The sequence below is a fragment of the Chanos chanos genome, chromosome 14 (assembly GCF_902362185.1).
Source record: "Chanos chanos chromosome 14, fChaCha1.1, whole genome shotgun sequence".
In the NCBI taxonomy this organism is placed as follows: Eukaryota; Metazoa; Chordata; class Actinopteri; order Gonorynchiformes; family Chanidae; genus Chanos; species Chanos chanos.
Window position 1 is genome coordinate 2,791,392 of NC_044508.1, and position 25,615 is coordinate 2,817,006.

Sequence of the window (25,615 nt, forward strand, 5' to 3'; positions counted from 1 at the left end):
TCATATATATATATATGTAATCCACAATATTACATAGTATTACATGGGAGCACGCTGGATCCCACAACCTGAAACACTTACTATTTATATAGAGCTGTGTTAATGAGCGTTTTAACATATTAATACACTAATATTTTCTCTCTCTCTCTCAAAAAAAATTAAACGTATTCACATTGATGTAAAAACAAAATAAAAACAATAGTAATTCACGTTTGTTCTAATCAGAACAAAATATATTTGAAAAAATAATAATAACAGTATATCTGTTCAAAAGAAAACAATAACTTAGAGCTTGACATGGTCAACTTAATTAGCATAGTAATTTCAAAACAAAAGATTCCTTTGTTTGGCCAATCAAACGCCATGAAAGGAGGGGCTAAGATCCTTCCCTTGCTTTTCTTTTCTTTCCTTTTTCATCTTTTTTTTTTTGTCACACATTCTTTTGACCATTTAATGCCTTTTGGCAAATAGTATAAAACATTAAGACCTTGAGGGTCAAAAGAGGCAGCAGACGAAACCAAATGCCCTTTTGAATGGCACCACAGCACAGTGGACTTAGTTCTCCAACATGGCATTTGCTGCCCATTTCCAATGTTTCTGATCTTTTGTCCCTTGAGAAACATTAGAAATGTTTTGATGGAAACGTCAGGATTTTCATAAAGCTAATTAAATGAATTTGGGACTCCTTCACAGGACTGTAAAATCATGAAACCAAAGCAATTGTGGAGTTCAAAACAATATATATATATATTATTTTTTTGTGAAAGAACTTAAGCTGAACTTTACTGAAGACCATCCTGCATGAAAACTGTTTGCCCTCAAAGACTTTCCATCCATCCATCCATCCATCCATCCATCCATCCATCCGTTCATTCATGAGTCCATCCACCCGTCAATCTACATCCTCACAAAAAACTCACCCATATTAGATGGGTCTCAACAACTTCCAAAAATCATTCGGTTAAATTAACGTTACTTCAACAGCAGATGCATAAACAGAGCCCAGTGTATTACAGAAGCACATGACTCCACATTGGCTACTTGGTTTTGACAGCATTGTTGTCCCTTCTTGAGCCTCCTGTTGAGGGACATTAAGAAGAGTATGGGAGAGTACCTGAAAGGTTATGACATATATATCAGTTATTAGGGACACGCAATTGGCTATCAGGTCACTATTGGATGTGCAATGAATAAGTATTGCCCCTGCCTCATGCACTCTCCAGTGAGAGGGCTGTATGTGAAATGGGGTAGGGCAAGCAGTAGAGTAAGGGATTTCATTGGTTTGTTTGTCTGTCCTTCATCAAAGATCCATCTGAGGTGGTATGTCTGTCCAGAAAGACCGTAATCTCTGTCTTCTTCATCTTCACTGTATTGTAATGTATTAATGACTGGCCACTATGTTTAGAATAGTGGTGGTCATGGAGACAGGTACAAGTCACTATGGAGACTAGTGGTGTTATTATAAGGCAGCTAAGATTCTGTTTGTTAGTTAGTTTGCTAGTTGTCTTTTTTCATTCAAAAATAAACCATAATCACAAAAGTCAAAGTGTGAAAAGTCCACAAATGTCCATTCAGCCGAAATGACTAAAAACCAGAAATGCACTCAGTGAGACAAACATTGGCTAACATTTGCTAATACCAGCTAGCAATTTAAAAAGTTGGTGTGTGGCTTAGATACAGGGGGAAAACACAATGAGGGGAAGAATTCTTTCTTAACACTCATTGCTACGGTGTTGTTACGTTAGTGATTTAACTCTCCTAAAACAAAATGGAATAATCTTTGAGAAGCATTTAGCAACAACTGCTGATAGCTGGCATAGCTGTCATTCAATATTAGCTTGGCTGAACATCCGGAAACAACCTTGAAACTCCTGAATGTCTTTTTCAGCCGTTTCTTAAGAATGACTATGAACCATATTTTAACGGGTTTCTTGAACAAGTCCTTGTTTTTTGATGTTTCTTTGAATGAGATCAGTGTTGTTATTAGCATGCAGCTAACGCCGGCAGATGTTTGGGATTACTGTTTATCAATTATGGCACTGTAAATCATAAGATATAGCTAAAAGTTTTGGGAACCCAGGAGTCAAAGTGAGGCTATTAGCTACACAGAGGAATTCCAAATCTGTGTAAAGCACCCTGAAAGACAAATGTATTCCCTTATCTGATTTCTAGTTAAGATAGCTAATGCCTTGATTCTTCTCTTGCTCAATCCACGGTTGACATCTAAACGTGTCTTGCCGTCTCAAACCCAAATTGAGCAAGACTAAGTGTTATCACAGAAGCAAAGCACAGACGAAAAAAAAACAAAACAAAACAGAACAAAAACTAAAACAAAAAAACAAGCAACAGTGCTTAGTCAGCAACTCTTCACGACAAAAGCGGTGCGAAGTGTAGTGAAAAACCAAATGGTAATTTCCATGGACCCTTTGGGGGCCCTGAAAGATGACCAAATCCTTTCCTCCCAGTGCCGGACAAAAGTAGAAGCGCTGTGCAGACAGGACAGATGGACAGAGCATCGGAATGCGTTTGAATCCTCTGAGAGTTGTCAGTTCTGCGCAATATTCAGGTTGTTTTCAGTGTGTATCTGAGAATGTGTGCGTGTCTGTGTAGGTCTGCATGCGAGTGGGTTCCTATGTCTTACGAAGTTGCGATAGAAACCACTGTCCAAAAATGTTCCTGTTTAGCGTGTGAACTACCATCCAGTGGCCTGACATTAAAGCAGGTCCAGTCTTAATTGTCCATACAAAGACAGGAGGTCCAGGGTTTAGTGTGACTCCTGGGAGCCCTGGTTCTCCTCGTTAAGTGTGACGTAGATGATTGGAACAAGGCCCTCCCGATCCCCCAGGGAACACCTCAGCCAATCCGCGTCGGCTCTGCCAAGGACGCGAAGTATGTCGCCCTTCTGGAAGCTCAAGTGTCCTGGCTCAGAGGCTATGTGATGACAAAGAGCCTGTACCTCACTGAGAGAGAGAGAGACAGAGAGAGAGAGAGAGACAGAGAGAGAGAGAGAGACAGAGAATGTGTTCAGTTGTGAGAAAATGAGAAAGCAGCTCCTCCTAACGGCTTCACTTTGCTACACTGAGTGAAAAAAAAGGACATAATGGATACACATCAAAATACCAGTGGACCATTCTGACCCACTTCGATGGAAAATCCAAGTGAAAAATACCATGGGGCTTGTTGCTGGGCGACGATCGGTTGTGCTTCCTGGGCAGGAGAAGGCTCTGGGCTCTCATTGGTCTGGGAACGATCCAATCGCCTCCCAGCTCCGACTGTCTGAACCACAAAGTCCAAAACTGATGTGTCTAGACTCAGCCATCCCGATGGAAGCCTAAAAAGGAACAAACAGAGCAAAGAGCAGAGAAAATTACTGCAGCTGGCGTCTGCATGTGTTTGTGTCCTCACTCGTAAATCATATGATGCATAGTGGTTAGTAGTGCTGAAAAATCCAGACAAACTTGGGTATTCTTGGTCATTTTTTAAATTAATTAATTTCTTTATTTTTATGAGTTTTGTAAAAAGCTTGATATTGTATTGTCACAGACCTGCTCTTTTGACTTCGGTTTGGTTTCTGTTCGGTTTTCTCTGTCTTGGCGGAAGGGACAGCTCCAAACAACCTGCCCCAGCGCATACCCTGTGCGGACGCGTCTCCCGCAGTCGCGGGCTGCGGCCCACCCTGGTCAGCCCCCTGAGTTTCCGGTACCCTCTCTTCACTCTTTTTCAGTTCGTTGAGCACTGATTCCGGCGGGCTGCCCATCCAAGACGGACGGACTTTGGCAGGGTTGGCGCTTCCCGTGTGGGCTGAAGGTTCGTAGCCGTTACCACATTTGGTGTTGCTGCTGATGGCAGTGTTTTGAAATTGCTCCTCCACCTCCTGGGTCGCCTCTGCTCCTTCCACGACTCCCTCCCTGAGGGGCGGGTAGGCCTGTCTCCGCCCCTCCGTGCCCGATTTCTTCCTTTTCTCCCATTTGACGAATCTGGATCCTTCGGAGGAATTGTCGATGTAAACCTGAGAACTTTGCATGAGCTGGTACCACCAACCCGCCTGCTTGTTCTTCTGTTTGGCTCCGCCCAGTGCCTGAGTGGTGGAGTCTCGTGTTTCGCTTTTTCTCTCTCTCTCTCCATCCTCCTGTCCCTCTCTCTGACACTCCCCACCAACACCCTTCACCCTTTCTGCACTCATTCGAACTCCTTCCATTCCGCCTGCCGCCAAACTGCACGAGTCTGAACCTGGCCACACCCGGTTTGTCACTGATTCGCTGCCCGCCCCTTCTCTCCTCTGCTCGACCGTACCTCTCTTTGACTCCGCCCTCTCCATACCAGATACTGCTCCTTCTCGCATAAGTGAGAACCTTTGCGTTTGCATCTCCCCTGCTTCACTCGAAGACCCCGCCCCCTCTCTCCTGGACTCCACCCAGCCTCTCATCAGCTGGAAAGTGGAGCGTGCTGATTGGTCGAGGCCCTGTCCGGCAGAGCAGAGCTGCTCCTTTCGTCTGAGGTGATCCCGCCCTTTCTGAAGGAGGTGTGGCTCAAACAGGAGGTCAAGGTCAAAGGGTAGCAAAGACAGCGGCTGGAGGAGGAGTAGCAGCTCCTCGAACAGCGGCTGGCATGGCCCCTGCGACAGTGGGAGGAAACCCCACGGATGGTAGTGTGCTGCTATGATGTCTGAATGAGAAGCAGAAGGAGACAGAATAAACATGTGTCAATGTCAATTAAGCCCAAGGCGATTAATACATTGATGTTGTTTAAAAAATATTTTTAAGAATTTCATCATTAGTGGTGCGAAAGACACTGACATGCCTCTGTGGGCTGCGCGTGTGTGTGTGTGTGTGTGTAAGTGTGCGTGTGTGGTCTCACCGTCATGTGTGTAAATGTGATTAAACCAAAACTCCAAAGACCTCAGGCTGAAAAACAGGACACAGGAAAAGAGACAGTCATGAAACAGTCACCTCAAAAATGATAGAGAGAGAGAGAGAGAGAGAGAGAGAGAGAAGAAATGACAGATGGGGATAGTGACAAAGGGATAGATAAAGGGGTAGAGGCACAGAAGAACAGAGTGATGGAGTTACAGAGTGATAGACTTGTTATGTGTTATCGATTTTGTCTGACGGACGGTGAGAGAAACAGTAAGAAAACGGACAGAGTGATAATAAGAGAGTCTCACTTCAGCAAGCCGAAGATGAAAGCATTGAGTCGCATGCTGTGATTGGTCAGCTCGGAGTACTGGCAGACTTTGGTGAACAGAGAGTGTAGCACACGTGTTGAGGGTCCTAAGAGAGACACAAAAAGAAAGAGCAAGAGAGACAGACAGAGAGAGAGAGAGAGACAGACAGAGAGGGAGAGAACGTCAGGATTACCAACACTGGTGTCACCACACCACTGCCGATAGACACCACGATTCACTCTCCATAAACAAGGGAATAAATACAGACTTTTCATTTTTACAGACATCATCATCATCATCATCATCATCATCACAACCATCAGCATCATCACAACCATCATCATCATCATCATCATCACCACCATCAGCATCATCATCACCATCATCATCATCATCACCACCATCAGCATCATCGTCATCATCGTCATGTTCATCGTTGCTCACCCAGCTGCGTAGAGGCCTCTACGATACTCCATGGCTGGTTGCGTCTCTGGCCGATGATCAGGTCTAAGACATATGGACGCAGTCCGTCCTGCAGCAGCTCCCGGATGGCTGGACACAAGTACTTCAGAATGAGATGACCTACGTTAGGACTGACCGAGCTGTTGCCCAGTTTAGCCTGCGGAAAGAGAGACACACACAGTCAGGAGCAGAAGAGTTTATGTCAAGCCTCCTCGTGTGAGTACGAGAGCGAGTGAAATCTTACTGATAAAGAGACGTGTACCTTCACTCCAGCATCTCGACTGGTCCCAAAATGAGCTACAATCAGGTCCACTGCAGTGTTTATAGACTTTACCAAACCTGAGAGAGAGAGAGAGAGAGAGAGGGAGAGAGAGAGAGAGAGGTTTTAGAGAAGGCAGAGTAAGAAAGAAAATATGGAGGGAGTGAACACCCGCGCACACACACACACACACACACACACACACATGCCTGTTCCCAAAGCTGTAGCTCTTTCAACTTGTTAATTACAGACAAAAGTGGGTGAAACTCATTACACACACACACCTCTCTTCTGCAGCAGGTCTATAGAGATAGACTCGTCTGAGGAGGCGTCTGGGGAGAGGCAGAATTCCTCTGGAGGGCGCTCTGTCTGTGAGAAGTAATCTGGCAAGAAGTCGCTGTAATATTGCTGGAGTTGACCTACACACAGACACACACAGCATTATTAAAGGTGTACACTATTACTGTACAAACACTAGTTACAATTACTAACCCCACCCACACACCTCCCAACTTCCTAACCTCCTCTTAAGTCCCCAAGCCCCTCCCACACAGAGTCACCCCTGACCCCTGACCCCTGACTAGAGTGAATCAGGTGAGCACCGTTAAGGCGACCCAAAGCGTGACTGGATGGCGGGAAGTCAAAGACATTCCGACGACTGAAACGGTTCACCCCGCCCCTTTTGGGGTCGAGACTCGACGAGAGCGGGGCAGCCACGCCCCTGACCGCACCCTCTGCGGTCCTGTCCAATCCCAGAGGGTTCTTACGGCGATAGTCCCTCCATTTCAGAGCCTGAGGGGAGAGGTGGTTGGCTGAGAGGAGGGAGAGGATGATGGGATTGAAACGAAAAGAGGAATGAAGGGATGAATGGAGGGATGAATGGAGGAGAGCGGTTCAGTTATCAAGATCAGAGGGGGATGAAAAAGGATAACGAAGGATTAAATGAGGTTTTAAAAGGAAGGGAAGGGATTTTGAACGATGGAAAAATGAAAGGGACGGAAAAGAGCGGGAGAAGAGAGTTAGTTAAACAGGAGAAACCAGAGAAAAGCAAAGAGTTTAAAAATCGGAAGTGTCGAGTGACTGGTCTGTCTCTGGGTGTTTGCTCAGAATTATGAGGAATGATGCAAAAACTCCAGACATACATATATACAGATTGTAGAGAAATGGGACAGAAATGATTCCATATCATTATATGGATTAGATTGAGCTCTACGGCGCACGGCAAAGGCAAAGTGGTCTGTGAATATGACTGTTTGTGAGCTTCACTGCCAGAGCAAAGAAAACAATAAAAACAACGTCCGCTCATTCAACAAATAGGCAATGACACACGTTTCTTAACACAGGTTTCCCTCGTCGAGGGGTCTGTGATCCTCCACCTGGAGGGCCACAACATTTACAGGTTTACCCGCCACGCTCAAACACACACAGCTCCTGCATGTTTGATTCAGGTGTGTCACATTAGGACTAGATTAAAATCCTGTAAGAGTGTGGCCCTCCAGGAAAATGACCACCTCTCTGTGTCTGTCAGGGCACTGCGGAAGGTGGAGGTGCCTACCATTCGTTTGGCGCTGTGCCATGCATGTGGTCACGCCCGTCTTGCCTGCCTGATGTCGGACGGGCTCCAGGTGTCCGAGTGTGGCTCCGAGTCCGGTGGCGGGTAACGTTGGCAAGGGTGCCAAGCCATCTCCGTGGAAACAAAGCCCTGCCTGCCTGGCCGTGGGCTGGACCAGCGGGCTCCTTGTCGACAGAGGGGCCGGGGGAGGAGTTGGAGGGAGCGGGCGTGACTTTGGCTGATGCTCCGCCTTTGTGGGCGTGCGCTGGGGCAGAAGGCCGGCCGAGACAGGACAAGAGAGGCTCCGAGGGGGCCGAGGGCCTCCAGGGGCCCGGTCAGGGCTGGGGGTGCAGGTGGAGCACGTTCCAGAACTAGGAGCCCCGCCCTGGATCCGAACGGGGGAATAGCTTCCTAGCGGAGAGGGTCTGGCAGCTGAGGGGGCATCCACAGCTCGCCGGAGGACGTCGCTGGGGGGTTCATCCTCGTCCTCCTTGGGCGCAGCCCCCCCACGACCCTGCATGTGACTGATGTAGTCGTTCAGTAGTGGGAGCAGAGGTTTGGGTTGAGATTTCCCAAACTGGTGCTGAAAGGTGAAAGGCTGTATGGGTAACGTAGTTGGACGCTGGTCTTTACTGTATCTCACGACTCCAGGTGAGGAAGAAGTCAGACCACCTGACAAAAAGAGAGAAAGAGAGGGAGAGGGAGAAAGAGAGAATTCAGATTAAATGTGTCCTACAACACCACTGTACACGTATACATAATTTATGTGTACACAATAACTGCAATACTAAGCATTATAATTACCAAGCTATAACAGAACATATTATCAAATATTTCCCTCGGTGAGAAACTTGTACTAAATTACCAGATCGTTTCTAAAACAAACTGACGCCTTAAAAAATCCAATATTTACAGATAGCGTCCGAAAGCGGTCTAGTAGGTTAAGTATCTAAACAAAACAATGACACAGCGCTATTCCTCCAGTCCGACAGAAAAGTGCCGTCTAATCCACACACACACGCACACACACACACACACAACCATACACACGTAACAACCCTCTCTCTCTCTCACACACACACACACAAGTGAAAATCAGTCTCACAGAGCAGACCTGCGCACACTGCGTCAACGAATGGCTGTGTAAAAAAGCGTTGCCGAAATTATCCATAAACCGTGATAAAGCTGCCTCCGAACAGCTCGTCTTTCGTGTTTGCAGCCTCGGTGTCTCTGCCTGTGTTCTTTGACCGAGACGTTCGGAATGCTACAGGGGCTAATGTCTACGCCATTGCGCAAGCTGTTTTGCTCACACGCTCAAGGCCTCAAATGTCATTTTCTCCTAACGTTGCCCTACATGCTACTTGCCACAAGGGGGAGCACATCATTACTAGTTGGTGTACCGTTCCAGATTGTCTCGCTCTCTAACATCTTTGACGTCGTATGTTTAATTCCTTGAAAAGGAATGCTGCTTGTGTCGAAAGCTAAAATATCCAGCGAATGTTATACACTACTACGTTTGACCACCCTTACGACATTCAAAGATGATCATTTCAATCAAATCTCAAACCATGGCTGAAAAGTCTGTGCATACCACCTGTTCAAAATTAGTTCCTTTCCAACGTATATTTCAAAACCATGACAGAATGCTGCTTCAAGCTAGATAACACACAGATGCACATGATTCTATTAAATTTCAACACAACAACCATCATTGGTCAGAAGTTTTTCTTTCAGAAATGCGGAAATCAACTGTTCGTCATTCCTCAATTTTCCATTTTACACACAGCTGATAAAAACAGAAATGGATTTAGAAGTATCTCACCCAAAGAAAAGATTCATATAATACAATAATTTCACTTCAGACGGATATAGATACTTCACTCTGTCAAGAGAGCAAGAAAGTCATATAAAACTCCTACTGTCTAATATCCCCAGCACTAATTTAAACTCCTTGCTGCTGTCCCCAGCAAGACTGTACCAACACCACCAAACCAATATTATGTATTTTACATTTTTCTGTATTCAGTATCTTTCGACTTGACTTCCCTGAGTCTGTCTGTCACATGCTTATCGCACACTCAAAGTCTCTCCCCTTACCCTAGTCTCTGTCCTCCCCTCTTACCTTCTGCTTTGGTACGTGCTTCCTTTCCAACTGCCCCCATGCAGTCTCGGAGTGGTAAGGTCTGATCACAACTCCCCTGACTGTAGCATCGGGTCAGCGGCGGTAAACTATGACTTTCTCTGGGCAGCAGCACCTCCGGAATGGGGGAGAACTCTCCAGAGGATTGGGAATGGATGGAGGACCCCTCCATGCTGGCCTTGAGGGAGGGCGACCCACCTGTGGCACCTCCTACTCCTCCTCTCCTCTTATTCCTCGCTATCTCCGCAAAGGAGGTGACACGGGGCGGAGGGGGCGGGCAGGGGGCGGCACCCTCGCTAAGACGCACAGGGCAGCTGAGCATGCGCTCCAGGGAACCCAAGCGAGGGGGCGGAGACTTATCCAGGTGACGGTCATAGCTCCGGGAACGCTGTCGCCCGCCCGTGGCTCCGCCCATCCCGCGGTTTGACACGGGAGGGGAGACGTTGACGTACACTTGCCCCTCTATGACATTTGGGACAGGGTCCGAATGGGTCGACTTCTCGTCATTCTGCTAAGAAAGAGGACATTTAGTGTCACAAACCATGAAAGTCAGATAATGTACTGGCCCTTGAAAAAACTGCATTTCTAGTCTGTGTATGCACTAGCCCCAGAGTGACATCATCGCTCCTGGTGTTCTAGAATCGGAATGTTAACTATTCGGATTCCTGCCATCTGCTACCAAAAATGCTAAACTTAGGCCTCTCTCTCTCTCTCTCTCTGGCTCTCTGGCTCTTTCTCTCTCATTGCCCCTAAAACTATACTTGGAAGCCACTGCTTCAGAAAGAGATAAAACATAGGAATCGTTTTTAATCTATCCTTTCTTATTTGCCCTCATGCTTGACAATTTCTGCCAACACTATTAACCTTTAATAATTTTAATAACGTGAACCACAGAGAAAAATAGCTGAATACAGGAATAGCAGAGACTGTGTGCGTAATCAGTTCTAATGCTGAAGTTAATTCTCTTTACCCAAAACCAAGAGCCACGTGTTCTATAATCTGTGCTTTGCGTTATAAAACTAAAAAAAGGATTGGCTTCATCAGGTGTCAGATGTAAAGACAGTTATGGCAGTGTTCGCTGCATTACACTTGTCTGACAGAAAATCTACCGTCAGTAAAAAATATGTCTCTCATTGTGTCGACTCCTTCAAATGCAGAGTCTCACTGTTAGAGTACGCAGCATGAAACTGGAAACAGAACTGAACTGGAAACAGTCTGTCAGATGATGAAGGTGTGTGACATGTTGTTTTCCTGAGCCCTCTGTGATACACCCACAACTACCTGTCTCCAAAAATGACTGAGGGTTGAGACAATGTGTACAAGCGGTGAAGGAGTGGAAAAGGAATTCATGAACGTAAAAAAAAAAAACACAACATGGTGCATTAACAATAATAGCAGAACAATATAACCGGCCCAAAGTTTTTACAAGACCTTTCCTTACCTGAGACAGCTCAGTGTTCTCTCCCTCTTCCTCCTCTTCCTCTTCCTCTTCCCCAGCGGGTCTTCCGAAGAGGTAATATTCAGTGGGCTGGGTTGGGCTTCCTTTACTGGGTTCATCCGAGCTGCTGGTGACTGAAGATCCAGCTGGACTGGGAGAGGACTGGGACGAAAGGTCACAGGTGACCAGTTTGTAGTAATTCTGCGTTGCCACCACCAGCCGAGCCTGACTCTGCAAGCAGGAAGTGAGGTCGTTGTTGGCGGAGGCATCCTCATTGGTCAGGTGGTTGTGGTAGGAGTTGCAGTTAGCATCGACTTCCACTGTCCCCTGCGACTGGGCGGGGCATCCACAGGAGGAAGTGGAGTTTGTGGTTTCCCGGGTAGTGGGGACAGGCTGAGGTGGGGGTTCGGTGGGTGAGGTGTGGAGGTCCAAGTAAAAAGCCCCGCCCCCACTCGTCTCAGTTAAGCCCGACCCTGCATTGTGGGGCTCGGACAAGGAGGAGGAGCAAGAGTGCTGGGCGGAGCTGTTGAGGTTGATTGGCGGTGGCTTGGCGGGAACCAGGTTGTTCATCTTGTTGTAGATGGTGCTGAAGTTGACCAACACGCCGTCGGAGCTGTTGCAGGAAGAGTCGCTCCCGTAACCCAGCTGGTTCTCGGAAAACGGCTCCGAGAACGTTTCGGAGTACGGCTGGGAGAGGCCGCAACACGAACAGTGAGGCGCCACGGCAGAGCTGGAGCAGTCGGAGCTCCCCGCACGACTTCCCCGCCCGTGATCGTCACCCTCCTCATCCTCGTCCTCGTCGCCCCATTCCTGCTCTCCGCAGTCCATGGACAGAGTGGAACCGCTGCTACCATGGCGACGCTGGCCTCCGTCCAATCCCAGCAGCTCCAGACGGGCGGAGAAGTCGAAAGTCCCTCCCTTGTTTCTGTCTTGGCCGTCTGGCGCCCCCGGGTGGCCGCTGGCGGCGGAGCTCCAGGGTTTGTCCAGAGTCCCGTGCAGAAGAAAAGGCTCCGGGTCCAAGCTCAAACCAAACTCGTGCAGATGAAACGAGCCCAGGACCCGTTCCTCCCCGAGACCCGCGTTCGGATCCTCGATACCGTGGAGGTGGAAGGACGAATCTTCCAGGTAGCCGTTCAGGTTATCGCCATCATCATCCTCATCCTCCTCTTCGTCACCTTGATCTTCATTGCTGTTGAGCAGGAAAGGATTGTGTCGGAGCGAGCGAGGGCGCTCCTGGCGTTTTCCGCACCTGGCCAGAGGCGGCTCTTCGGAATTGCTGGACGTTAACGACGAGGTGTCGCTGGCCCCCGTGCTTCCCCCTTTCCCTCCTCGTCCTCCTCCTTCCTCGTAGTCGTCCTTGGCGCTGGCGGTTTGGATCAGGCTGCTGTAAAGCAGCGCCTCTCTCTGCAGGACGTCGCGCTCGGGAAGGGAGGTGGTTCTGCTGAGGCCCAGGTTCTCCGGGCAGCTGAACGGGTTGCTCCGTTTCAGCGGGCTGCAGCGCTGGCGTGAGCCCGACACCTGGCAGTGGACCAGAGGGATGTGGTGCACGATCAGCGTCTCTCCAGCCAGTTTAGGGGGACTATCCATGATCTCCTCAGCCTAAGGGACAGGAAGTGGGAACGGGGAAGTAATGGGAGGGATTCTGGGCGGTGTAGTTTTCTTTCTGATGGATTTTTTTCCTCTTTAGCGCATGCGTCCGATTCCCACTCGTGGTCTGGGAGAGTATGGGATGTTGTAGAGAAGGTTGCAGAGGGTGTCGTGGTCCAAGAGAAACATCTAGAGAGCGGAGAAAGGGAAGAAAGAGAGAAAAAAAAGTCAGTGCTTTAACAAGATGGAAACCACATGTTAATGCAGCTCTGCATGCATCCTAAACAAGCCACTCCCACAGGTCAGTTTTTCGAGAGAATCTGCCGGCCTCAGATAATCATACATTAGATTTAATGGTCAACAAGACAGACATGCAGGTTGTCGTATGTGAGCTTTTGTTTTTAATGGTTAAGTTTTAGAATTTTGCACTTGATTCGGCTGTCTCACATTCTTTTTGAACAAGACACGGTTTCATATCAGTACAACTGATCTTACAGGACAAATATTCAGCAGCTAAGGAGCCTGTAAATTTCACGGACGTTCGGTGGAAAAGTCCCAGGGTTTATGTAACAGCGTGCGAAAGCTATCCTTAGAATAAACAGCATGTCCACTCAGAGGATGGCTGAGGGCTGAGGTCAGTGGAACAGGGGAAACACAGAGCAACAGTGAGTGTTCATCCAACACCAGAGCAGTGACACAGCTCAGGACAGAATGACCCGACACACACACACAGCTGACAGACACACACTCACACAGCTAACAGACACACACTCACACACACACACAGGCATACACACACTCACACACAGCTAACACACACACATTCACACACAGCTAACAGACACACTCACACACACACACACACACACACACACTCACACAGCTAACGGACACACTCACACACAGCTAACACACTCACACTCACACACAGCTAATAGACACACTCACACACACACACACACACACACACACACACACACACACTCACACACAGCTAACACACTCACACTCACACACAGCTAACAGACACACACACTCAGACACACACAGCTAACACACACACACTCACACACAGCTAAAAGACACACACAGCTAACAGACACACACACACACACACACACACAGGCATACACACACATACACAGACACACACACACAGCTAACACACACACACACTCACGCACAGCTAACAGACACACACACTCACACACACACACGCACAGCTAACAGACACACACACTCACACACACACACTCACACACACACACGCACAGCTAACAGACACACACACTCACACACACACACACACACACACACACACACACACACACGCACACACACACACAGACACACACATATACACGCACACACACACACACACACACACACACACACACACACACACACAGATACACACACACACACACGGGATGTCCTCCTTTATGTAACGCTCCTGGCCTCGTTTACTTTTCCTGTCTTACTATAAACAGCAACTATGACCAATCAGCTTAGAGCATTCTAACACATCAGCAAAAAGAGCAGAAGACTTGTTAACAGAGAAGGAATTTGTCAAGAAAAGAGAGAGAGAGAGAGAGAGAGAGAGAGAGATGAAGAGATGGAGAGATGACAAACGCGGGTCAGGGCCCTCTTCCTCATCACACGTGTTAACATTCACTTGTGCTCATGTGAGAGCAAGGCAAACCTGACTGCTAATAGACTGGTTTGACTCTTAAGAGATGGAAAAATGGAGAGATTAAGGAAAAAATGAGTGATAAATAAGGAGGGACAATGTATCCTTAAGAGTCAGTAGCATCTTTAAATGCAGAATATCCCGACGGGAGTGGACTTTAAATGCAGAATATCCCGACGGGAGTGGAAATCAAGAGGCTACAGTTCATGTTTCCATAGCAAAAGAATACTGACATGTTCTTTTCAGCTGATATACCGCTGCATATCATTTCTACAAGACATGGAGATTAATCAAAAACCCAAAAGCATTCAAACCCCCCTTACAGAATGAGAATGGTATCTCCCTGCAGGCATACCAAAACAGCCTGTCCTCTCTGGGGTATGACAACTGCTAGGACAATAAGGGTTTATTCTGGACATATCCTCCACGATTACTCCGCCCTCAGAGTGAGGCTGGTTTAAATAGAGTGGTAGTTTGCTGTGATGTGTAAGGCGTTGGGCGTGTTTTAAAAGTGTAAGGGAAGGGTGGGACACACACACACACACACACACACACAGAAACGCACACACACACAGATACACACACACACACACACAGATACATGCATGCACACACACACACACACACACACACACACTCACACACAGAGAGACGTCCTGAATCCCAAACAGAAGTCCTGCCCTGTTTCCTGTCACTGCAGTAATTTGGGTGACTCAGACGAGGAGAGGAGAGATTCACTCGTTATGTAAGAGTCTTCAGCGATGAAGACAGAAAACACCTCTCCTCCCTCCGTTTTCAGCCTTCTCTCCTACTGTAACTCTAAACACATCTCCCTCTCCATCCATCCATCTATCCATCCATCCATCCATCCATCCAGTGGTCTGTCTATGCGTCTCTGCATCCCTATCATCGTGTCTGACCCTCTCCTTTAACATCTGGATGTTTCCACGGTGATTAATAATGAAAGAATGATGTAACGCCTTTTCCCTTGCTGTCTCAGGCCTCTCTCACTCTCTCGTTTTTCTCACTCTCTTGTTGTTTTTTGCACTCATTCGATTTTTGGCTGAGGCTTGGCTCCTTGGAGCGTGTGATCGGACAGGTCCGTCAGCGGGGCATGAGAGAGACCGCTGTCATGACAGACAGTCTGGGAGCTGTCTCACACCCCTGCGTTTTCTTCCCTTCTGGACTATTCTCTGTTTCAGAGTTGTTCATACGTTTTAATAGTTTAATAATGGTGTAATAACACACCATGCCTCATTGGGGATTAACATAGGTAAGAATCTCTCTGATTATGAATCCATCCATCCATCCATCCATCTGTTTTAAAAGAGCTGTCATAGAAGTAGAGGTTCCAAAACAAATTGAAGTACTATGACATCATAGATGATGATTTATGATCAGAATGGAAATCATTTGAGACAACAGATTCCGCCATTCACTGAGCATCTTCACATTCAGCGTTATGTCAACAAAAACGGTTTGTGTTTACATAATAACAGAAATAAACAGCTGTTTCAGAACTGACTGTAAATGACACACGGCTGACAGACAGGACAAAACAACAACAAAAGCAGACGCAAAAGAAATACAGGGAATATTTTCATCTTTTAGAAGCAATGGGATTTTACCACTTGTGAAGTAGTTGTTTTTACACACACATATACACACATATACACACACACACACACACAGACACACACACACACACACACAGACACACACACACACACACACAGACACACACACACAGACACAGACACACATACACACACACACACACACACATACACACACATACACACACACACACACACACACAGACACACACACACACACACACACACACACACACACACACACACACAGACACACAGACACGCACACATATACACACACATACACAGACACACACACATACACACACACACACACACACACACACACACACACACACACACAGACACGCACACATATACACACACACACACATACACAGACCCACACACATACACACACACACACACACACACACACATATACACACACACACACACACACACAGACACACACACACACACACACACACACACACACATACACACACACACACACACACACACACACACACACATACACACACATACACACACACACACACACAGAACTGCATTACGTTTGTGGCTTCAGCACCCACGCAGTGATATTTATTGAAACTTGGGGGAGAAAAAATAACATGTTAAGCGATCAGACGTGACTGGAACAGACAGAAAGCACACGCTGACAGTGTCTGAGTTTACTCACAGGTCACATACCCCAGAAACAAGCTTAACAGATTAAACAGGCTGAGAGAGAGGGACAAAGGGAGAGAGAGAGAGAGAGAGAGAGAGAGAGAGAGAGAGATAATATCCCTGTCGTCATGGCCATGCAGTCTCACATGACCGGACAGCAAGGGCAGAAAGTCTGAGAAGAGTCTATGTAGACAGACACAGACAGATGACAGACAGGCAGATAGAGTTTGTATTTTTACTCATATGTTTTCAGACGGTACCTTTAATGTATGCAATTCTACTCTCTCTATGAAACTATAATATAGCGTAATAAACTCATCACATTTACCTCCACTCACACTGTGACATATACTGTACACTAAGAACAATATTAAAAAGCCCATTCCATAGAGGACAGAGCTCCACTGATCCAGGGCGTGACACTCTACAGTCCCCTGACTGCACACACCAGCACAACCACTGCCCTGTTCCTGTCACACTGAGGAAATGAGAGGAAATGTCAAGGGAAGAGAAGGGTCATGGCCGTCTGTCTGTGTGTGTGTGTGTCTGTGTGTGTGTGTGTGTGTGTCTGTCTGTGTGTGTGTGTGTCTGTGTGTGTGTGTGTGTCTTTCTGTGTGTGTCTGTGTGTCTGTGTGTGTGTCTGTGTGTGTCTGTCTGTCTGTCTGTGTGCGTGCGTGTGTCTGTGTGTGTGTGTGTGTCTGTGTGTGTGTATATGTGTGTGTGTGTGTGTGTGTGTGTGTGTCTGTGTGCGTGCGTCTGTCTGCGCGTGTGTCTGTGTGTGTCTGCGTGTGTGTGTGTGTGTGTGTCTGTGTGTGTGTCTGCGTGTGTGTGTGTGTGTGTGTGTGTCTGCGTGTGTGTCTGCGTGTGTGTTTGTGTCTGCGTGTGTGTGTGTCTGTGTGTGTGTGTGTGTCTGTGTGTCTCACAGACTGTGGTAACACGTATGAGACACGAACAGTTTGACAATGTCCCTAAACACTCACCTCCATGTGATTATGTCACTGACAGAGACATATATTTCTCTCTCTCTCTCTCTCTCCGACTCTCTTTCTCTCTCTTTGTAACTTGTGTTGTTATGTTGTTGTGTTGTTGCTCACAATGTAAACCCAAAAGCTGTCAAGCCATTAATGAGACAACTGAATAAGCAGAGACCAGACCCACATGAAACAGGACATTTTCCATCAAGAGGGTTCTTATCAACTAATAAATTATAAACTAATGATCTTTTATTAGCCATGGATGCTGGTGCTACTTCTGTTCTTATTCTGCTTGATTTGAGCGCAGCATTTGACACGGTCGATCACACTATATTGTTAAAGCGCCTGGAAAATCAAATTGGCATTCGTGGCCTGGCGCTCTCTTGGTTTAAATCTTATCTCTCTGAGAGAAAGCGGTGTGTCCACTATAATAATGTGACCTCTGAATACCACAAGCTTAACTATGGTGTTCCTCAGGGATCAGTCCTTGGCCCTCTTCTATTCTCTATTTACATGCTCCCTTTGGGTGACATTATTCGTAGTTACAACATTAACTTCCATTGTTATGCTGATGATACTCAGATTTTCTTACCTATCCAGCATACTAACCACTCTGAATTGGCTAACCTTGAGGCATGTCTTTGTGCCATTAAGGGTTGGATGTCTTCAAATTTCCTGATGCTTAACGCAGGCAAGACTGAAATGCTGGTCATTGGTCCCCCTACGCATAAGCATCTTTTTAGTGATCTTACCCTAACTTTTGACAACTGCATCATCTCTCAGAACTCTTCAGCTAAAAACCTTGGTGTGATTTTTGACTCTAGTCTCTCGCTAGTCACTCATATCAAGAACACAACCGAAACTGCCTTTTATCACCTCCGTAACATTGCTAAAATAAGGCCCTTTCTAGGTATGGCTGATGCAGAAACCATTGTTCACGCATTCGTCACGTCTCGCCTCAATTACTGGAATGTTCTGTACTCTGGTCTGCCTGCCTCTAGGACCAATAGTCTTCAGCTGGTCCAGAATGCTGCTGCTAGAATTCTGACCAAAACAAAGAAGTTTGATCACATTAGTCCTGTCCTGGCTTCCCTTCATTGGCTCCCAATTCATGCAAGGGCAGATTTTAAGGTCCTCTTATTAACATATAAAATTTTACATGGGCTTGCGCCTTCCTACCTGTCTGACTTAATTACACCCTATAACCCACCTCGCACCCTGCACTCTCAAGATTCTGGATTATTAGTCATTCCAAGAGTTAAAAAGAAGTCCGCTGGCAACCGAGCCTTTTTCTACTGCTCTCCCTTCCTCTGGAATGGTTTACCTAAAGAAGTTAGGGAGGCAAACTCTCTCAACACCTTTAAAACAAAACTAAAGACTTATCTATTTTCTCGAACTTATGCATGATATAATTTTGATTTGACTTTGTTATAGACATGTAATGCCCTTTGAGACTATAAATAGTGATATTGGGCTCTAAATAAATATTATTATTATTATTATTATTATTATTATTATTATTATTATCATCATTATTATTAAAAATCTTATGCTTTGCTATTTAATTGCTCCGTTATAAATCTTGGCCTAAACGGTCTGAAGGGCACTTAGACTTCTCCAGGTTTACAGTCATGGTATAAATCGGCTGACAGAGGTGGTTTTAAAGGGACAGAAGACTCAGTACTGATAGGCTGACAGAGGTGGTTTTAAAGTGACAGAAGACTCAGTACTGATGGATGGCACAGACGTGGTTTTAAAGGAACAGAAGACTCAGCGCTGATGGATGGCACAGACGTGGTTTTAAAGGGACAGAAGACTCAGCGCTGATGGATGGCACAGACGTGGTTTTAAAGGGACAGAAGACTCAGTGCTGATGGATGGCACAGAGGTGGTTTTAAAGGGACAGAAGACTCAGCGCTGATGGATGGCACAGACGTGGTTTTAAAGGGACAGAAGACTCAGTGCTGATGGATGGCACAGAGGTGGTTTTAAAGGGACAGAAGACTCAGTGCTGATGGATGGCACAGAGGTGGTTTTAAAGGGACAGAAGACTCAGCGCTGATGGATGGCACAGACGTGGTTTTAAAGGAACAGAAGACTCAGTGCTGATGGATGGCACAGAGGTGGTTTTAAAGGGACAGAAGACTCAGCGCTGATGGATGGCACAGAGGTGGTTTTAAAGGGACAGAAGACTCAGTGCTGATGGATGGCACAGAGGTGGTTTTAAAGGGACAGAAGACTCAGTGCTGATGGATGGCACAGACGTGGTTTTAAAGGGACAGAAGACTCAGTGCTGATGGATGGCACAGAGGTGGTTTTAAAGGGACAGAAGACTCAGTACTGATGGATGGCACAGACGTGGTTTTAAAGGGTACTGATGGATGGCACAGACGTGGTTTTAAAGGGACAGAAGACTCAGTGCTGATGGATGGCACAGAGGTGGTTTTAAAGGGACAGAAGACTCAGTGCTGATGGATGGCACAGAGGTGGTTTTAAAGGGACAGAAGACTCAGCGCTGATGGATGGCACAGAGGTGGTTTTAAAGGGACACAAGACTCAGAGCTGATGGATGGCACAGAGGTGGTTTTAAAGGGACAGAAGACTCAGTACTGATGGATGGCACAGAGGTGGTTTTAAAGGGACAGAAGACTAAGTACTGATGGATGGCACAGAGGTGGTTTTAAAGGGACAGAAGACTCAGTGCTGATGGATGGCACAGAGGTGGTTTTAAAGGGACAGAAGACTCAGCGCTGATGGATGGCACAGAGGTGGTTTTAAAGGGACACAAGACTCAGTACTGATGGATGGCACAGAGGTGGTTTTAAAGGGACAGAAGACTCAGCGCTGATGGATGGCACAGACGTGGTTTTAAAGGGACAGAAGACTAAGTACTGATGGATGGCACAGAGGTGGTTTTAAAGGGACAGAAGACTCAGAGCTGATGGATGGCACAGAGGTGGTTTTAAAGGGACAGAAGACTCAGTACTGATGGATGGCACAGAGGTGGTTTTAAAGGGACAGAAGACTCAGCGCTGATGGATGGCACAGAGGTGGTTTTAAAGGGACAGAAGACTCAGTACTGATGGATGGCACAGAGGAGCCTGTCTGAAACACAGCATTGTGTGTGTTAAGATAATACTGAACGCTGAGTTTCATGGGTGCACAGCAACTTAGACCTTGTTGTAAAATCGTGGAGAAGTCAGTTTTAGTGGAGTGAACAAACACTGTTTTTCTCCAGCTGAGTTTTCCCGCAGTGAAAGCAATGATTTTCCCTCAGGATTCAGGTTCACTTCCCAGAACCACCCCAGAACAATAGCAGGAGTTTACTGGTCAGCCAAGTGTATCAGAGGAGCCTTTCTCTCTCTCTGTGTGTGTGTGTGTGTGTGTGTGAGTGTGTGAGTGTGCTTTTGTAACTGGATTTCTCTGACTTAATATGTGTGACTGCATGTGAGAGAGAGAAAAAGAGAGTGTGTGCATGTATATGTGTACTGGTGAATGTGTGTGTGTGTGTGTGTGTATCTTGGGAGTGCTTATTACTTCAAACTAGGTCTCCTGTAAGCATTTGGATGCAGTGCACGGTTAGGCTTTGGGAGGAAGTTTAAAACGGTTGTTTCCTGACACTGATCCTACTCATTATGCAACATCCTCCTCACAACACCGGCCAATCAGAGACCTCTTCACTCTTACCTCTGTCTTTCCAATCAAATCCCTTTCTCACCTGGATAATCAGATTCACTCACATTACATAACATTAACAAAGCCTACTGCTACTGACTCCTGTCTGATTTCTGCGAAAGATCACTATTCAAAAACAATGTAAACAAATGTGACAACACTCACATACACACACACACACACAGACACACACAGACACACACACACACATGCACACACAAACATGTACACACATGCACCCGCCCCCCCCAACCACACACACACGCGTACACGCACACACGCACACACAAACACACAAACACGCGTGTATATGTGTTTGTGTGTTGTCACAAATAAATAACTGGGTTTTTTTTTCTGTAGACTAGAATGTTCAGTGGTTACAAAAAAAAAGTAGGCCGTAACTCAAAAGAGTTCCCTTCAAGTCCCAGCGGTCTTGTGTTTCTCTTGATCGCCCCCCTCTTCCTCTGCGAGTGTGTGGTAACCACGACAACAGTTCTCACGGTGGATGTGCCGCCCTCAGTGGCTTTCATGCACATTTAAAATGAGACTTCTCCTCCGCCTGAGAGCTGTCTTTGTTGGCTTTTAGCGCAGTGCTGAGAAGATCAAAAAGCAATACAGCATAGCCATACGCTATGCGTAAAACTGCACTACAACTTACAGCAAGCCTGTGGATACAGCCAAGTATTAACAAAATATAATATTAATGCAGACCAAATAAATAACAACAATGACAACAAAAACCCCAAACCAAAACAAAACATCCAGCCAGCCCCCAGGACAGAGAAGAAAAACAATTCTGTGCAGAGAAACTTCGATATTTTCAGAACGATGCTGATGCAGGAATCCACAGATTCACCAAGAAGAGAATCATTAGTCAACTCACTGACAACTCACTGACAACTCACTTCTTGAGAGTCACTGCAGTAGCATATGTATGTGACATATGCATGTGTGAATACACGCTCATCTACTGTATGTATGTGTGAATACACATTCATCTACTGTATGTATGTGTGAATACACGCTCATCTACTGTATATATGTGTGAATACACGTTCATCTACTGTATGTATGTGTGAATACACGTTCATCTACTGTATGTATGTGTGAATACACGTTCATCTACTGTATGTATGTGTGAATACACGCTCATCTACTGTATGTATGTGTGAATACACGTTCATCTACTGTATGTATGTGTGAATACACGCTCATCTACTGTATGTATGTGTGAATACACGTTCATCTACTGTATGTATGCATGAATACACATGTTCATCTGCTGTATGTATGAGTGAATATACGTATCCATCTACTGTATGTCTGAGTGAATACACTGTATGCATGTGTGAATATACTGTATGTATGTGTAAATATTCACATTCATCTCTACCATTATAATTTTCTTGCTCTGAGTCTGCACAGTTGCACTGAGAGTCCGTCGAAACTTTGGTGTTGTCACATCCTAGTGTGCAAACAGACACAGACAGACAGAGAGACAGACACACACTCACACACACGCGCACACACACACACACACACACATACACACAGACGTTACATAACTATGACAACGTTTCAGACTCAGGCGTAGGCCTAAGGAGCCTGATCTGTCGTAGCATCTGCGGAGCAACAGGAGTAAACTGTCATGTCCTTTTTTATTCCACGTTCTCCATCTCACAAAAAAATCAGGTTTCTTTTAACTGCACAGTCTTTACCTCACACCCAGTCTTGTTTTTTACGGCACATTCTCACACACACGCAGCGCAGTAAACGGTGCCGCCTCAGACAAAGAGAACCACATTAAAGCTGCAGGGGGCAGGAGAATAGTTCATCACTTGAGAAGAATCTGCTTTCTGACACCATAGACCTGTATTTACTCTCTCCAACCACACCAGTGCCAAAACAGCTCATTTAACCAGCAGCAAACCAGTTAAGACCAGGTTGTGCTGCTGGCTAGGTAGTGGTCTTAACACTGGTTTAGCTGGTTCAGTCTTTCCCTCTTCCCCTCTGCTGCGACAGCCCACACGGCTGAGGTTCCCAGAGGTGGCCCTGGAGTTTCTTAGAGTGAAATGGGCAGGCAGCTCCTTAAGAACCAAATCCAGAGTTCAACCAGGAACCCTTTGGTTCCCAGTGAAAAGCTAGTGTTTTTGTCTCATTTTAAATAGTGAAAGAGAGAGGAGATAAGATTTAATAAGACAGGCTGAGGTTAAGTCAGTTACAAATCACACAATTACATTCACTCATGTACTGCCTCAGTGCTCTGCCCACTTATTCATCACCATCACTGGATGGTTTTCAACAGAGAAGTTTTCCATGAAATACCCAAAACACAGTCATGTCTGCCCTGTAAGAGAGACGCACGGACACGGCCACTTCCTCTGACTGATGTCTGGGGAGATGCAGGAATATTTTGAGTGACAAAGACTGGCCTGTTTGTGTGCTGGTGTTTTCATCACGGGTTCTGTCTGCTGGCAAGGCAGATACACACGCACACACACACACACACACACACACACACACACACTCAACAGCAGGTGAACATATTTTGGTGCAAGAGAGGCTCACATGCAACAAACACTTCTGGCCCAAAGTGGTTACATATTAAACTCTCTCTCTCTCTCTCTGTCTCTCTCTCTCGCACACACACACACACACACACACACACATGCACACACACACACACACACACGGTATATACGCAATATATGTAGTTTGAAACTACCAAACAACATGAATGGCCACATAACGCACAAAAAATTCTCTCTTACTCTCGTACACACACGAGAAACAAAATCTCATCCTCTCACAAAAACCGCAACAGGAACGGTCACATCGTGCAGGGTCAGTGTCATTGAATGTGTGCGTATAAATTAAGCATTTTCCACAACCACTACGCCTGAACCAGTCATCTGAAAACAACAAGAGTTTGCGTTGACTGTAATCAAACCAGAAAGTTCCCAGCATGAACAGCGAGACGGAAAACATGCCCCTTACGTAACGGGCGAATAAACGGTGCATTCACATATTCACAGGCTGTCTGTCTCTCGCTCGCTCGCTCGCTCCCTATTCCTCTCTCTTTCTCATCTCTCGGACGGGGCGAAACGGTGCTGTCAGCCGCATCAGCACGATAATACAACTGTGCAGGCTGTTTATTAACCGCAGTACCTTACACGGCGACAACAAATTAGGCTCCCTTCTGACTGAATTACATTAATCCGCTCCTTCCATGGGAGTGTTTTCAGTGACACGCATTAACAACAGACAATGCCCGATCTCAGCGTCTGGACGGCCGCTACCCCCACCCAACCGGCCCGGAGAATCTGAGCAATATACCTATAGCTGGGTTGTGACAGCATTCGGTGAATTACAGCCAAATACTTCATCAAAAGGCCGTGTACGTGACCTAGAGCGTACGCTATTCACGAACCAACGGTGCGCTCAAACGCAGATGTGTGCGAATAGCGGGCCTGGCTACTGTATTTTTTTTTTATCGTCGCTTAAACATCTTATCATTCGACCACACTGTTTAACATAACAGAAAGCATATGCTACACCTTATGACGCAATATAAAAATTCTTAAGTAGTCAATAACAAATTGGAATATCGGCACGTTCGGATGCTACGTCAGCATGTTATGGCACGAGAATAACAGAATAAGCTCGTGTATCGATTAAAACAGGCAACGAACTCTTTAGTATTTATAATCGTAAGCTTAAAAGCAAGAATCATTACGATCGTACAAAAATTCATGCCACAATAAGGATAACTCCAAGTGCGAGTCTCTGTGGTCCTTCATGCCTGTGTAACCGAACCTCTAGGTTAGCAACTTCAATGTAACCGATCAGAAACATTTGACGTTTGGTGAAAACGCAAACCTGCACTGCATAATTCACAGTGACACCGTCTATCGTGAGACCTAAAAATCAGTATTAGGTGACCAAATACGTGTGTCAGAGTAACTGTCCATGTTGCGCGAGGATGATAAAGAAAAGAATCGCAATAGCCCATTGGGGCGATGGTGAACAAAACAAATGTCGTTTGTATGTGCCTCACGGCCCACAGAACACTCCAGGAATTTGATTCTAATTAAGTATAACTAAGAACATACAATATTTTGCTGACATTAATTTACTTGATAAAACATAAATAAAAACAACCCGCAGTGATGGGAGCGTTTTGTCAGCATGCTGTGTTCATCTTTTCCGACGCCTCCCTCCTGGTATGAGACACAGTTGCCGCAGAACGTGCAAGAAACAATATTTTTTTAACTTACATTTGCGGTCTTTGTCGTTGTAATTCCAATTCACAGATGCTTAGGTTTCAAATCACGGTTGGTCAAGACATACTATTAGTAATATTTATCCCCTAGAACACACAGTCAG

General features: G+C 46.1%; 1 protein-coding gene across 1 annotated transcript; it reads right to left on the minus strand.

Annotated features, from left to right (window-relative positions):
* Window positions 1–856: 856 nt before the first annotated feature.
* On the minus strand, window positions 857–25,615 carry rusc2 (RUN and SH3 domain containing 2). Its single transcript, XM_030791326.1, has 12 exons — window positions 25,507–25,615; window positions 11,019–12,791; window positions 9,560–10,088; window positions 7,441–8,109; window positions 6,170–6,304; window positions 5,889–5,965; window positions 5,609–5,783; window positions 5,165–5,270; window positions 4,858–4,904; window positions 3,546–4,665; window positions 3,170–3,331; window positions 857–2,960 (listed from the first exon to the last, which is right to left on the minus strand). The coding sequence occupies exons 2-12, from the start codon at window positions 12,600–12,602 to the stop codon at window positions 2,765–2,767; spliced, it is 4,800 nt and encodes a 1,599-aa protein (XP_030647186.1). The 5' UTR covers window positions 12,603–12,791; window positions 25,507–25,615; the 3' UTR covers window positions 857–2,764.

Excerpts from the sequence above, each read along its gene's own strand:
- rusc2 (XM_030791326.1), bottom strand. The coding sequence starts at position 12,602 with ATGGATAGTCCCCCTAAACTGGCTGGAGAGACGCTGATCGTGCACCAC. Across the intron at positions 6,305-7,440 it reads GGCACAGCGCCAAACGAATG|GTCAACTCCAGCAATATTAC; the intron begins GTAGGCACCTCC and ends GTCTGTGTGTAG. Across the intron at positions 5,784-5,888 it reads GTCGAGATGCTGGAGTGAAG|GCTAAACTGGGCAACAGCTC; the intron begins GTACACGTCTCT and ends CTCTTTCCGCAG.